The following is a 16200-nucleotide window of genomic DNA, read 5'->3' as shown; positions in this document are numbered from 1 at the left end:
TTTGTCCCCCATCAAGGACCCTTTCAATATTAATAAACACTGCTATTGATCAAACAAGTTACCAGAGTTAATAAAAATGCTACATTTCCTCAAGCCACTACAAATCAATGGATATGATGAAACACAAATGGAAAGGTTTTTAGGATACAGACAAGTTTCTATGTGCTAAGAACATAATTTAATCCAAGCAATTTCACATTATAAATGAGTTAATCCTCACTGAACTGGAAATGTGATTTAACCGCAAGACTCCATCCCTCAACCCTGAAATGTAATAAATTATTATATTATACATTAGAATGTTTCATTCAGAGAGTTTATGATCTTTTTTGTTCTATAATTTGTTTTCCATGTGAATCATACACACCAGCCACAAGTAGGATGGGTGGCTTGTCAGGATGGAGTTCCATTTGCCGGGCAATCCATGGTCCATCAAAATGGGCATACCACCAGCCTTTTTTCTTACTCTGAGGGTCTTTGTACTGGTCAGCAGGGCGGATGAATGGGATGCGGAAGAAGCGTTGCTGTCGGTTCATTTCAATCTCCTGCTGCCTGGCAGGAATCTGAGCTGCTGGGTTTTGCTGAGCTATTACACAGAACAAGGAAAGTTATACCAGCAGCTCAAGGGAAAAGAAAAGAGCCTTTAATCCTAAAATATACCCCAATAATTTTTTAAAAAGAAGAAAGGTCCCTAATAGTAAATTTAAAACAAAATGCAAATATTTATTGCCTACAAATTAATAAAATTCAGAGTGTTACTTCTTAGAATTGTCTTTCCCTTAAGATGTTTCTTAGCATTGCCAACACAAACACACACATACCACTACCACCACCACTACCAGCAACAAACCCCTGTCAGATTCCCACAAATCACTGTAACAGTAACCTAAAATAAACTCACATGGCAGGAAAACAAACTACTATTATTTACTAGATTTATATTCTTCCTGTAAAGAGTTCAAATTTGTACAGTAACTTTTATTCAACTATTTATGATAGAAAAAAATAAACAGTAATTTCAAAAATCTGAAGGATGTAGACATTTGTCAGTTTAATCACTATTTCCACAAAAAGTAGAAGCCATATAAAAATTTTTTCTTTTGCCAACAAATTTTAGGATTTAAAATGACCACAATGACATAGATATTAACAACATTTAGACAACCATATGACAAAAAAAACCTTATAACAGTAAGCATAAACTTTCCCTTAAAGATATTTACTTACTCTGAAATCAGATTTCTCTTAGAATAAAATCCAATGAAGTGCAAAGTATGTAACATTTGATTCTCCTTGCCAAAAGAAAAGAAAAATCCTTGCTTTTCTACTAGTACTGGGCATTTCATTCATATCAATCTTTCATTCCTAGCTCAATTTTCATTACTTAACAATTAGGTTTTTATTTTATCTGCAAATGTAAACATTTCCCTGGGGCAATGACTTTACATCTTTAGCAGCATAATTTTGGTTAGCCTGTTTAATCTGTTTTATACTCACAGAACTTCAAAAGTGGAACAACCATTTACAGCAGCTCAGTTAAGAGTCTCACTATGAAAATCTAAGTGTGTCAAAGAAATATTGTAAAATGTACATATGATATAAAGCCAAGAAGAGCCACATGGCTTTTGTAAGAATTTGCAAATACTGAAAGGATGAAAATACTCTTACTCTACTTTTTACACCAAGAAATAGCAAAAGCTTTATAGCAGTTGAATTTATTTCTTTGCAAACCAGAGAAAGCAAAAAGCAGTTAGCAAAGCTATATATCCCTATGAAAGAACGAGAGGCCCGGTTTTGTTAGTAACTTTAAAAGCTGCATCACATATTAACAGACATCTGCTTATCTATTCTTTTGCTCCTGTTTTCCCAGAGCTACTTACAGTTCAGTGTTTCTACTTTTAAGTTTTCAAAACTCCCTACATTGTGGAAAATGTACTAATTCAAAACTAAGAATTTAAAAACCTTCCCTCCATTTTAATGTCCAGTTTACAGGAAATTTACCATGATACTGATAGTCATTCATTAATTAACCTACTTTTTAATTTGAAGTAAGTCTCCTGTAAGTTAAGATACTGGATAAAATTCAGAAACTAAATAGAAAGTCTTTGATAGCTTTTCTTACTAACAGGAGAACTGAAATTTTGTTGGGGAAGACTAGAAACGAATACTTATCTGGAAAAACACAAAGCTACAGATGTTAAAAGGTTGAAACTAATATTCTAAATAACTTTCCTTCACATTCAATTGTGTAATCTTCAAATACAGCCCTATAAATTATAAGAAGCACTTCAAAATATCAGGTCCAACCAGTTGGCAAATGAATGTGACATTATATCCAAATCATTACTAATCAACTAATTCTACAAGAGATTTACTGTGCACTAAGGTGACTCAAAGCTTTTAAATTATCAAAGAATGTGTATCATAAGAGGCTATAAACGTAACAGAATAATCTCCTCTTCCTATTTAAGGAGGTATCATTATTAAACCTGTATACACTATCACATTATCTATAAAACTAAAATAGCTTTGGCAGAAATGCAGACACCATCAGTGTTTGAAAATACAGTAACCAAAAACCAGCACCTAAAAGTTAGTCTTTATTCTAAAAGGTCAGCTGCTATGTTAAGAGTTTTGCTACAATAAGAATTGTATATACTCTCAGTTTAAAATGCTAGTCATTTTCTTAATGCAAGTAATTTGATAAAACATTAATTTCACTAGATTTTTTGTAATATATATACATATTGGAGTGATCCAAATAAAGCATCATCTCAAATTAAAATATATCTTAGTATGGATATAACAAGTTTAACACACTACAATTCCACTGAAAATTGTAGCAAAACAACTTTTAATAGAAGTTAGTACTTTGTAAAGTATTTTAACCCATCTTCCAGTTAGCTCATGAGTTACCACCCATTGACTTACGTGAATTGTTCAAAAATGGTGCAAAATCTGTGAACAAATATTTTATGTTGAAGAAAAGATAAAAATGCCAAAACTGTTAAATGAGCATTTTTCTAATTTATAAAGCCTTCCAATCGAGGTGGTGACTGAAAAGTAAATATCCTATCCACAAGCCAAATATTCTCAGAATTACCTAAAAGCAGGTGCTGCTTTCTGATTTTTTTAAAAGGCTATTTTGACTGATTAGGCTTAGGAAATTCTGATTGAAGCACATATAAAGAGGACCAAAATTAAAAAATCATACTTCATTTGTGATTTTTGAACACATATCCAAACAAAAACCTAATACAATGACTTAATAGATATTATAGTACCTTTCATACATTACTAGAATTTTCATAGAAAATAATGAGAATTCATCAAAAAATTATATACATTACAGGAGTAAAAACATTACTACGTTTTGGTAACAGTATGTTTTGCTTTCTTTAAATCTTAAACTCATGCCATTTTTATTTTATAAACTATAAAATAAAACTACTTTCCAAAATCATTGTTTTAAACAATTAATTACTATAAATATTTACTAGGTGATTTGCCACTGACCAAAAAATTATTTCTAAAAAATCTCCCTCTGCAGTAAATGAGATGAAAGTATGCTCATCCAGGACCATACCAGGAAGAGGGTCTGAGGCTCCTTACGCATTATTTTAAGAGTTTACCATTAGCTGTCAACCTATTACTCTTTAAGTCAACAATACAAAGCTACATCTTTGTTAATCATAAGTTGTCATCATTTTATTTTCTCAAATTAATGAATTGTTACTTCTAAATATTAGACTACACAGCACTTCCTTTTAAAGGGTGTTTAGCTGCCACATTAGGAAATCATTTAAGTATAGAATTTTCTCAATTGAGCTTCTTGGTGCTCTTTAACCTTTGCTTTTAGCTATGCTCCTGTGTCAAGATGAATTTTGTATGAGGAAGAACATAAAGAGAAAGAGAAAAGCAAAAAAAAGTACTTTTCAGAGCAGAAGTTACATTTGATAAAATATATCCTGAAAATGACTCATAATCAAGTTCTCTGAAGGCTTAATATGTATGTGTGGGGTTGTGTTCACATAAATTCCTAAATTTGTCCATAAACCTTGATAGAACCCTTAGTAAGCTTTCCTAATCTACTCTTTTGTTTTCTCAAATAATATATTACAAACAGAAACAGTAGTTGAACCAGCAAGGTGAGCCACGTATTATTTGCAACTTTTTTGGGTAAAGCTAGATGAATAAGGTATCAAAGTTTGAGTCACAAATACAATAAATATGTGTACATTAATTTAAAATGTGTGTGCCAAATATTACAACATGAACCTCTCTTTAAGAAGTGTGATCACTCAGATGTATTAATTCTGAAATACAATATAATGAAACTCTGTCAAGCTAAAGTTAGTAATTATAATATTTACAGCTAAAAAGAACAGCCCACTGTCATTTTTTGCAAAACAAAGGTAATCTGTGGTCAGAACTCACTACACAGACAGTGAACAGCTAATGTAATCATTTTGTTGTGTTCAATTAGAAGAGGAAAAATATGAAACTGGAGAAGAGAGCAGTGTCACAATATTTAGTGGGGCTTCCACCTGCCACTTCTTGGTTACAAGTGATCTCCCACTGCCCTTGCATAGTCCTATATTCTGACTGACACCCCTTGAGCAATAACTGGCACTAATATTACCCTTATTAATAATAATATTGCCCTCACTCAATCTATTCTTTGCAACAACTTAGAAACACTAAAATTCCACTATTAAATTGACTTTATTTAAACACTGCTTTCATTTACTTGGAAGGTAGTGAGGAAAGCAAAATATAACCAAGAACTCATTTTTTAAGTCAGTTTGGGTCCTGCATTGCTAAGCTATACTATCAACTGTTGGGAATATACCACTTAGGGGAAAAAAACACACAAAATATTGAATCTGCTGTCACCTTGATGTTAACCAGAATTAAGCGAATAAATTGTGCCAATTTGAACATAGTAAGTCCAATTATTGCTTTAAAGATTGAAATTACAACTCACATATCACACGTATTCTCAGTTAATGTTAAAGCTCATGCATGCTTGTACTAGGTTACATCTCTTCTACTCTACTTTCCAATTTCAAGTATACACCTTGGCCTTTTGCATAACAAAGTAACAAAATCCATGTTCAGGATCCCAATCAAAAAATCAAATCTTGATCTAGGCAAAACTCTAGTCTGAAGAAAGGTAATATTTCTCACTTTTATATATTTGCAGTATTGTAAAATAATGTTTGCAGTAAAATTATTTTTGAAACAAAGGAATTAGAGTGTAAATGGACAATGCATGAATCAATTCCTTTCTTTTTCCAGGCTATAACCCTATTCTGGGAGCAACAGAAAAGTACTTATACCTACATATAAAAAAGATAACAATATTGGGTATTTCAGGGAGCTATTTCTAAAAACTGAGCTACATTAAATTTTAAAAATTAGAAAAAGGGGTGGGAGCAGTAGCTCATGCCTATAATCCTGGCACTTTGGAAGGCCAAGGCAGGAGGATTGCTTGAGCCCAGCAGTTTGAGACCAGCCTGGATAAAATGGCAAGACCTCATCTCTATTTATTTAAAAAATAAAAATTATAGAAAATTTAAAAATAAAAACTAACCATCATCCTTTTTAGCAACTCATTTTCATATGTAAAATTCATTTCACATGTAAAGTAAAAGATGCATGGCAATCCTGACATTTTCACATTTAATCTTGTGAGTGTGTGCACGTGTTTGTGTGTGTGAAAATTATGCATGCACACCCTCTTCAGACAAGAAAATTCTTGTCTCAATTATAGTAAATTCAATATATCTTAACGAGTATGAGTTTAAGGACATACTCATAAAAATAACGCTATAAAAAATAGGCCATCAAGGCTGTATTAGGTTCAATGGCTCACAGTTCTAAAATAGGAGAAAATTTATATGGGACATTTTACCCATGTCTTAAGTACAGATACATGCATTTATATACATATATTTTAAAACGTTCAAAAGTACAGATTTCTTTTTACCATAATCAGTAACAGACTTTGGAGCACGTTGCTCTGTTTCAGTATTTCTCTTCTTGTTCTTAGATTTCCAAGCATGATACACTTTTAGTCTCCTATGAAATTCTTCTCTGCAAGCTGCCAGGAGCTCAATATCTATTGATTACATTGAGCAAAAAAAAAAAAAAATTGACATGTTAATTTATTCATCTAACATAATGATATAATTATTCTGTCGCATAAGGAGATTTTTTAATTTTTAAATTAATGGTACAAAATCAAAAGTAAGCTAATTATTCATAAGGATAAGCATTTTATAATATTATTGTTCAAATTTACAGATCATTTCCTTACATAGTGTTACTATCTTATATCATCTGCTCCACAGAAGAACTCTGAACTAAACAGGTCTTTTATATGAAGGAATTGAATCAGAAACATTAAGCAACTTGTCGAAGGCAACAAGACTTGACAATAGAATAAAAAGTCACTGTGATAAAATACAAACTAGATTTACAAGCAAGACATTTTTTATAATTATGCAGATACACTCAATGGAGGAAAGTGTAGTGAGAAATTATGTACAATTATGATACTTTTGTTTCTAGTCATAGTTTTCTGAATTCATCGTTCCTACTCATAGTTTTCTGAACTCAAACACTGTGATTTAAATAAGAACATAACTATGTGGGATCCTCTGGATATAGTATTTTACTCTAATTGTTCTGTGGAAAGAAAAATAGCCTTAAAAAGAAAGCACTGCATTGCCATTTGTTACTGTGCATTCATGGACCAAAAGAGTCACATAATATAGGTATTATACACACACACACACACACACACACACACACACACACACACACACACACACCTCACCCTAATCTAGGTATTTATCACCTATCACTATGAACATTTTCTATTTTTGATCTTCTCCAAACACTTACCACAAGAAGTATTGATGGTATCACGTAGTTCTGCATATTTCCATTTACTAAGATCATATTTCTTAGTACCAGCAGCTGCTTTGGTAGCTTGTACAGCAGGACCTCTGTAATTATTACACATTTTTGCATGTTTAAACCAGAAACATGAAGAAAACATTGACTAAAGAGGCAAGAAAGCATGCATAAGTTTGAAAACTGGAAACAGCTACTAGAAAAACATAATTTTTGTTTCTTTGACAGATGAGATTAAGAATGGCATACTAAAAGATGGCCAAATAAATTAAAAATTTCCAGCATGCCACTTGATAGTCACATTAGATTTTAAATCCAAACTTTTGATTCTAATATTCTAGTTCCACAAACTTCCCCCAGACTTCAGTTTCAATGTTTTTACTAATATATATACGAACATTTAAAGTTGAAAAATATACTGACATATATTCCTCAAAATCAAGAAAGAAATCCTCAACACACTTGAAAGATCATTAAAAGCATATTAAAGTTTTGTTTATGAGCAATGAGGCTGCACAGTGCGATCACCTAGAGAGACTGCGGAAATCTACAGATGGCCAAACTCCATTCACACACAGTGGCTCAGAATATCCCCGGGCCTCTGGATGTTTACAGAGTACATAGGTAAGCAGCCAAACCTGCAACCCACTGCATTAGAGTCATTCAAGTCAGCTAAAAGAACGGATGGAATCTGGAAACTCTTACTTTTTAGGCTTCACTGCTATAAGAACACTTAGAAAAGTTCTATAAGCACACAAAAAACACACCCTCATAAGTAATAAGAAAACTAGTAAATTCAAGAGGTTTTAGCTCATGAGGTAAATAACGGAGATTTCAAAGGGCACAAGTGCTGTATCATGACTCATTTAGTAGCACATATGGGGAAAGAGGAAAGAAATAAAATCCAAAGCACTCAATAAAATGAAATAAACTCAACTTTTTCAAAACAGTGCTATGCAGTGCTTTAAGGCCTGCTTTTTTGGTTTTGTGTTTTGTTTGTTTTTTGTTTTTTGTTTTTTTTGAGAAGGGGTCTGGCTCTTTCACCCAGGCTGGAGTGCAGTGGTACAATCTTGGCTCACTGCAACCTCCACCACCCGGGCTCAAGCAATTCTCCCACCTCAGCCTCCTAAATAGCCGGGACTACAGGCACCCACCAACAAGCCAGGCTAATTTTTATAATTTTTGTAGAGATGGGGTCTTGCCATGTTGCCCAGGCTGGTCTCGAACTCCTGAGCTCAAGTGATCTGCCCACCTCAGCCTCCCAAAGTGCTGGGATTACAGGCGTGAGCCACCACACCTGGCCTTTAAGACTTTTATGCATATAATTTGAGATCATTAATCAGAAAATATGGGAACAATTTCTTTTCTGTAATAATAAACTTATTTTTCAGCAAAAGATTACACTTGCAAATAGCAGACACTCAGAATAAGCTGCAAGACTTTAAGCTCAATGTAACAAGGGAAGCGTTTAAATACATCACATTTCAAGACATGAAAAGAAGGTGGCACAAAATATTAAACTAACTATTAAAGAACAAAAATATTGCTTCTTAGGTATGACACAAGGAAATTCTCCATTATCCATCTACTACCTAAAATATACTTCCTCTTAAAGAGGGTTGATCAAGATATAATACCTGAAAATAAACATGTATTTTCTCAGTCTTTTATATTTTGAAAAATAACAGCCATCCCGGCAAGCAGCGAAGACACATACTTAATTGAAAAATGATGTCTGAGAATATGTCACTTTCTTCCTGAAGTAAAGGAAATTATTCTTTCAATATTAAGCTTAACAATGAAATAAATAAGGTGCGCTTGCTTCTTTAAAAGGCCTGTGTATGCTTTCATTCTAGAAAATAAAAAATAGCATACTTCATCCTACATACTTAAAATTCTTTGACATAGTGATTGTTAGTTACATATAAGACTAGCTAAAGAATAATGTGGAGGCACGAGCCAAGATGGCCGAATAGGAACAGCTCCGATCTACAGCTCCCAGCGTGAGCGACGCAGAAGACGGGTGATTTCTGCATTTCCATCTGAGGTACCAGGTTCATCTCACTAGGGAGTGCCAGACAGTGGGCGCAGGTCACTGGGTGCGCGCACCGTGCGCCAGCCAAAGCAGGGCGAGGCATTGCCTCACTCCGGAAGCGCAAGGGGTCAGGGAGTTCCCTTTCCTAGTCAAAGAAAGGGGTGACAGATGGCACCTGGAAAATTGGGTCACTCCCACCCGAATACTGCGCTTTTCTGATGGGCTTAAAAAAACGGCGCACCAGGAGATTATATCCCGCACATGGCTCGGAGGGTCCTACGCCCACGGAGTCTCTTGCTAGCACAGCAGTCTGAGATCAAACTGCAAGGCGGCAGCGAGGCTGGAGGAGGGGCGCCCGCCATTGCCCAGGCTTGCTTAGGTAAACAAAGCAGCCGGGAAGCTCCAACTGGGAAGCACCACAGCTCAAGAAGGCCTGCCTGCCTCTGTAGGCTCCACCTCTGGGGGCAGGGCACAGACAAACAAAAAGACAGCAGTAACTTCTGCAGACTTAAATGTCCCTGTCTGACAGCCTTGAAGAGTTCAGTGGTTCTACCAGCACGCAGCTGGAGATCTGAAAACGGGCAGACTGCCTCCTCAAGTGGGTCCCTGACCCCTGACCCCCGAGCAGCCTAATTGGGAGGCACCCCCAGCAGGGGCAGACTGACACCTCACACGGCCGGGTACTCCAACAGACCTGCAGCTGAGGGTCCTGTCTGTAGAAGGAAAACTAACAGAAAGGACATCCACACCAAAAACCCATCTGCACATCACCATCATCAAAAACCAAAAGTAGACAAAACCACAAAGATGGGGAAGAAACAGAGCAGAAAAACTGGAAACTCTAAAAAGCAGAGCGCCTCTCCTCCTCCAAAGGAATGCAGTTCCTCACCAGCAACGGAACAAAGCTGGATGGAGAATGACTTTGATGAGCTGAGAGAAGAAGGCTTCAGACAACCAAATTACTCCGAGCTACGGGAGGACATTCAAACCAAAGGCAAACAAGTTGAAAACTTTGAAAAAAATTTAGAAGAACGTATAACTAGAATAACCAATACAGAGAAGTGCTTAAAGGAGTTGATGGAGCTGAAAATCAAGGCTCAAGAACTACGTGAAGAATGCAGAAGCCTCAGGAGCTGATGCAATCAACTGGAAGAAAGGGTATCAGCGATGGAAGATGAAATGAATGAAATGAAGTGAGAAGGGAAGTTTAGAGAAAAAAGAATAAAAAGAAATGAGCAAAGCCTCCAAGAAATATGGGACTATGTGAAAAGACCAAATCTACGTCTGATTGGTGTACCTGAAAGTGACGGGGAGAATGCAACCAAGTTGGAAAACACTCTGCAGGATATTATCCAGGAGAACTTCCCCAATCTAGCAAGGCAGGCCAACATTCAGATTCAGGAAATACAGAGAACGCCACAAAGATACTCCTCGAGAAGAGCAACTCCAAGACACATAATTGTCAGATTCACCAAAGTTGAAATGAAGGAAAAAATGTTAAGGGCAGCCAGAGAGAAAGGTCGGGTTACCCCCAAAGGGAAGCCCATCAGACTAATAGCGGATCTCTCGGCAGAAACTCCACAAGCCAGAAGAGAGTGGGGGCCAATATTCAACATTCTTAAAGAAAAGAATTTTCAACCCAGAATTTCATATCCAGCCAAACTAAGCTTCATAAGTGAAGGAGAAATAAAATACTTCACAGACAAGCAAATGCTGAGAGATTTTGTCACCACTGGGCCTGCCCTAAAAGAGCTCCTGAAGGAAGCGCTAAACATGGGAAGGAACAACCGGTATCAGCCGCTGCAAAATCATGCCAAAATGTAAAGACCATCAAGACTAGGAAGAAACTGCATCAACTAACGAGCACAATAACCAGCTAACATCATAATGACAGGATCAAATTCACACACAACAATATTAACTTTAAATGTAAATGGACTAAATGCTCCAATTAAAAGACACAGACTGGCAAGTTGGATAAAGAGTCAAGACCCATCAGTGTGCTGTATTCAGGAAACCCATCTCATGTGCAGAGACACACATAGGCTCAAAATAGAAGGAAGGAGGAAGATCTACCAAGCAAATGGAAAACAAAAAAAGGCAGGGGTTGCAATCCTACTCTCTGATAAAACAGACTTTAAACCAACAAAGATCAAAAGAGACAAAGAAGGCCATTACATAATGGTAAAGGGATCAATTCAAAAAGAAGAGCTAACTATCCTAAATATATATGCACCCAATACAGGAGCACCCAGATTCATAAAGCAAGTCCTGAGTGACCTACAAAGAGACTTAGACTCCACACATTAATAATGGGAGACTTTAACACCCCACTGTCAACATTAGACAGATCAACGAGATGGAAAGTCAACAAGGATACCCAGGAATTGAACTCAGCTCTGCACCAAGCAGACCTAATAGACATCTACAGAACTCTCCACCCCAAATCAACAGAATATACATTTTTTTCAGCACCACACCACACCTATTCCAAAACTGACCACATACTTGGAAGTAAAGCTCTCCTCAGCAAATGTAAAAGAACAGAAATTATAACAAACTATCTCTCAGACCACAGTGCAATCAAACTAGAATTCAGGATTAAGAATCTCACTCAAAACCGCTCAACTACATGGAAACTGAACAAACTGCTCCTGAATGACTACTGGGTACATAACAAAATGAAGGCAGAAATAAAGATGTTCTTTGAAACCAACGAGAACAAAGACACAACATACCAGAATCTCTGGGACACATTCAAAGCAGTGTGTACAGGGAAATTTATAGCACTAAATGCCCACAAGAGAAAGCAGGAAAGATCCAAAATTGACACCCTAACATCACAATTAAAAGAACTAGAAAAGCAAGAGCAAACACATTCAAAAGCTAGCAGAAGGCAAGAAATAACTAAAATCAGAGCAGAACTGAAGGAAATAGAGACACAAAAAACCCTTCTAAAAATTAATGAATCCAGGAGCTGGTTTTTTGAAAGGATCAACAAAATTGATAGACCGCTAGCAAGACTAATAAAGAAAAAAAGAGAGAAGAATCAAATAGACGCAATCAAAAATGATAAAGGGGATGTCACCACCGATCCCACAGAAATACAAACTACCATCAGAGAATACTAAAAACACCTCTACGCAAATAAACTAGAAAATCTAGAAGAAATGGATAAATTCCTCAACACATACACTCTCCCAACACTAAACCAGGAAGAAGTTGAATCTCTGAATAGACCAATAACAGGATCTGAAATTGTGGCAATAATCAATAGCTTACCAACCAAAAAGAGTTCAGGACCAGATGGATTCACAGCTGAATTCTACCAGAGGTACAAAGAGGAACTGGTACCATTCCTTCTGAAACTATTCCAATCAATAGAAAAAGAGGGAATCCTCCCTAACTCATTTTATGAGGCCATCATCATCCTGATACCAAAGCCTGGCAGAGACACAACCAAAAAAGAGAATTTTAGACCAATATCCTTGATGAACATTGATGCAAAAATCCTCAATAAAATACTGGCAAACCAAATCCAGCAGCACATCAAAAAGCTTATCCACCATGATCAAGTGGGCTTCATCCCTGGGATGCAAGGCTGGTCCAATATACACAAATCAATAAATGTAATCCAGCATACAAACAGAACCAAAGACAAAAACCACATGATTATCTCAATAGATGCAGAAAAGGCTTTTGACAAAATCCAACAACACTTCATGCTAAAAACTCTCAATAAATTAGGTATTGATGGGACGTATTTGAAAATAATAAGAGCTATCTATGACAAACCCACAGCCAATACCATGCTGAATGGGCAAAAACTGGAAGCATTCCCTGTGAAAACTGGCACAAGACAGGGATGCCCTCTCTCGCCACTCCTATTCAACATAGTGTTGGAAGTTCTGGCCAGGGCAATTAGGCAGAAGAAGGAAATAAAGGGTATTCAATTAGGAAAAGAGGAAGTCAAATTGTCCCTGTTTGCAGACGACATGATTGTATATCTAGAAAACCCCATTGTCTCAGCCCAAAATCTCCTTAAGCTGATAAGCAACTTCAGCAAAGTCTCAGGATACAAAATCAATGTACAAAAATCACAAGCATTCTTCTACACCAATAACAGACAAACAGAGAGCCAAATCATGAGTGAACTCCCATTCACAATTGCTTCAAAGAGAATAAAATACCTAGGAATCCAACTTACAAGGGATGTGAAGGACCTCTTCAAGGAGAACTACAAACCACTGCTCAAGGAAATAAAAGAGGATACAAACAAATGGAAGATCCATGCTCATGGGTAGGAAGAATCAATATCGTGAAAATGGCCATATTGCCCAAGGTAATTTACAGATTCAATGCCATCCCCATCAAGCTACCAATGACTTTCTTCCCAGAATTGGAAAAAAATACTTTAAAGTTCATACGGAACCAAAAAAGAGCCCGTGTCGCCAAGTCAATCCTAAGCCAAAACAACAAAGCTGGAGGCATCACACTACCTGACTTCAAACTATACTACAAGGCGACAGTAACAAAAACAGCATGGTACTGGTACCAAAACAGAGATATAGATCAATGGAACAGAACAGAGCCCTCAGAAATAACGCCATATATCTACAACTATCTGATCTTTGACAAACCTGACAAAAACAAGCAATGGGGAAAGGATTCCCTATTTAATAAATGGTGCTGGGAAAACTGGCTAGCCATATGTAGAAAGCTGAAACTGGATCCCTTCCTTACACCTTATACAAAAATCAATTCAAGATGGATTAAAGACTTAAACGTTAGACCTAAAACCATAAAAACCCTAGAAGAAAACCTAGGCATTACCATTCAGGACATAGGCATGGGCAAGGACTTCATGTCTAGAACACCAAAAGCAATGGCAACAAAAGCCAAAATTGACAAATGGGATCTAATTAAACTAAAGAGCTTCTGCACAGCAAAAGAAACTACCATCTTAGTGAACAGGCAACCCACAAAATGGGAGAAAATTTCCGCAACCTACTCATCTGACAAAGGGCTAATATCTAGAATCTACAATGAACTCAAACAAATTTAGAAGAAAAAAACAAACAACCCCATCAAAAAGTGGGCAAAGGACATGAACAGACACTTCTCAAAAGAAGATATTTATGCAGCCAAAAAAAACATGAAAAAATGCTCATCATCACTGGCCATCAGAGAAATGTAAATCAAAACCACAATGAGATACCATCTCACATCAGTTAGAATGGCAATCATTAAAAAGTCAGGAAACAACAGGTGCTGGAGAGGATGTGGAGAAATAGGAACACTTTTACACTGTTGGCGGGACTGTAAACTAGTTCAGCCATTGTGGAAGTCAGTGTGGCGATTCCTCAGGGATCTAGAGCTAGAAATACCATTTGACCCAGCCATCCCATTTCTGGGTATATACCCAAAGGACTATAAATCATGCTGCTATAAAGACACATGCACACGTATGTTTATTGTGGCATTATTCACAATAGCAAAGACTTGGAACCAACCCAAATGTCCAACAATGATAGACTGGATTAAGAAAATGTGGCACATATACTCCATGGAATACTGTGCAGCCATAAAAAATGATGAGTTCATGTCCTTTGTAGGGACATGGATGAAATTGGAAATCATCATTCTCAGTAAACTATCTCAAGAACAAAAAACCAAACACCGCATATTCTCACTCATAGGTGGGAACTGAACAATGAGAACACATGGACACAGGAAGGGGAACATCACACTCTGGGGACTGTTGTGGGGTGGGGGAGGGGGGAGGGATAGCATTGGGAGATATACCTAATGCTAGATGACGAGTTAGTGGGTGCAGCGCACCAGCATGGCACATGTATACATATGTAACTAACCTGCACATTGTGCACATGTACCCTAAAACTTAAAGTATAATAATAATTTTTTTTAAAAAAATGTTCCAGAAGAAAAAAAAAAAAAGAATAATGTGTGGCCATTAGTCCTTCCTGTATTTTTATGATTAAAATCTGTTTTAGCTTTGTTGCAGAATCTATACTTTTCATAAGCGGTCTAAGTGGCAATTTTCCATGTAGCTTTTTGGTCTTAATTGCTTTGCTCAAAAATGGCCAGCTGTGTATCAGCAAGGTCTCTCATTTCCTTAACAATAAATTATGCTTTTACATTTATTCAAATATTATTTGTCTTTTCTACATCCCTAAACTACCAATCAATAAACAAAAAAATTCCTTTTATTTTTAAGCTGTTCTGGGAGTCTTTTCTAGGAGGGCAGCTGAAAATTATTATGTTTTGTTTTTGTTGTTATCTTTTCTTTTGAAAGAAGAGGTAAATTGACATAATATACAGTTTTATAATTGTCAGAATGTATATAAGGTATTAGAATATATGTAAAATGTGTTTTGATACTTTTAAAAATTACATTAAATTCAAATGATTATTGCTTAAAATATGGTTTTAACATCCCTAACTTTTCATTCCTATTACCTCAAACAAAAGTACATCTACTAAAAAACATAGCATCCAAAGAAGTACATCAATGCAACACATTTAAATGTTTCCCCACCCCCATCTCTGGAGTTACTAAAATAGTAAAGGGGTAATTTGCTGATTATTCAGACTTGCTATAAAGACAATCATGTAAAGAATACAATAGTAGCAAACTGATTTTTAAGTGTTAATATATTAACACTTTAATTATCTTTGTAACTTCAAAATTAAGAATTAACATGTTAGTGAATCATATCCATTTATAAAAGTAATGGACCAGATCCTGCTGGTGGCTCAATTTACACCAGTGGTTTTCAAACCATGTGCCACAGTGCAGAGCCCCTCAAGAGCCATGTTCTTCCTCTACCTCCTCTTCAACGACGCACAGTGGTGCCCAAATTAGGGGCAGCACCACCCCAGGGAGAGTTGCAAAATACTCATTTTGTCATGATGAGGGGAAGAAGTCCCCTACTGAGACTGAGTTGGTGGAGGCCAGAGATAAGCAGTAGAGTTCCACTGCCAAGGGAACTGTCCCATTCAAAATGCCAATGGTATCCCCATGACTTTGAAGGAATACTGGTTTTTAACTTTTTCTTTGTTGGGTGGGGTGAGGGAGAAGTGATATTTCTTGTACAGAAAGAAATATCACTTTACATAGAAAGACTAGGCTACTCATGTAACAGGTTCTGGTCCAAATAATCAAAAGTAATTTAAAAATATGATTTTGAGGTGAACACTTATTTCCCCCAATTACACTG

The 16200-nt window shown here is 36.3% G+C and overlaps 1 protein-coding gene across 6 annotated transcripts in view; it reads right to left on the bottom strand.

Moving 5' to 3' along the window:
* The window catches only part of MYO6 (myosin VI), a 167697-nt gene that overhangs the window by 1962 nt on the left and 149535 nt on the right, over positions 1–16200 (bottom strand). For 3 of the 6 annotated variants that reach the window (XM_008975270.6, XM_055113901.2, XM_034962406.3), the window contains 4 exons: positions 6913–7016; positions 5993–6124; positions 2932–2958; positions 368–586 (listed from right to left, as the gene is read on the bottom strand). In XM_008975270.6, coding sequence (XP_008973518.2) covers positions 368–586; positions 2932–2958; positions 5993–6124; positions 6913–7016 — 482 coding nt within the window. The remainder of the gene's footprint in view (positions 1–367; positions 587–2931; positions 2959–5992; positions 6125–6912; positions 7017–16200) is intronic. The other 3 variants (XM_055113900.2, XM_055113902.2, XM_034962407.3) reach the window with 1 other exon arrangement.

The sequence above is a fragment of the Pan paniscus genome, chromosome 5 (assembly GCF_029289425.2).
Source record: "Pan paniscus chromosome 5, NHGRI_mPanPan1-v2.0_pri, whole genome shotgun sequence".
NCBI classification, from domain to species: domain Eukaryota; kingdom Metazoa; phylum Chordata; class Mammalia; order Primates; family Hominidae; genus Pan; species Pan paniscus.
This window is presented reverse-complemented; position numbering and strand designations above follow the sequence as displayed.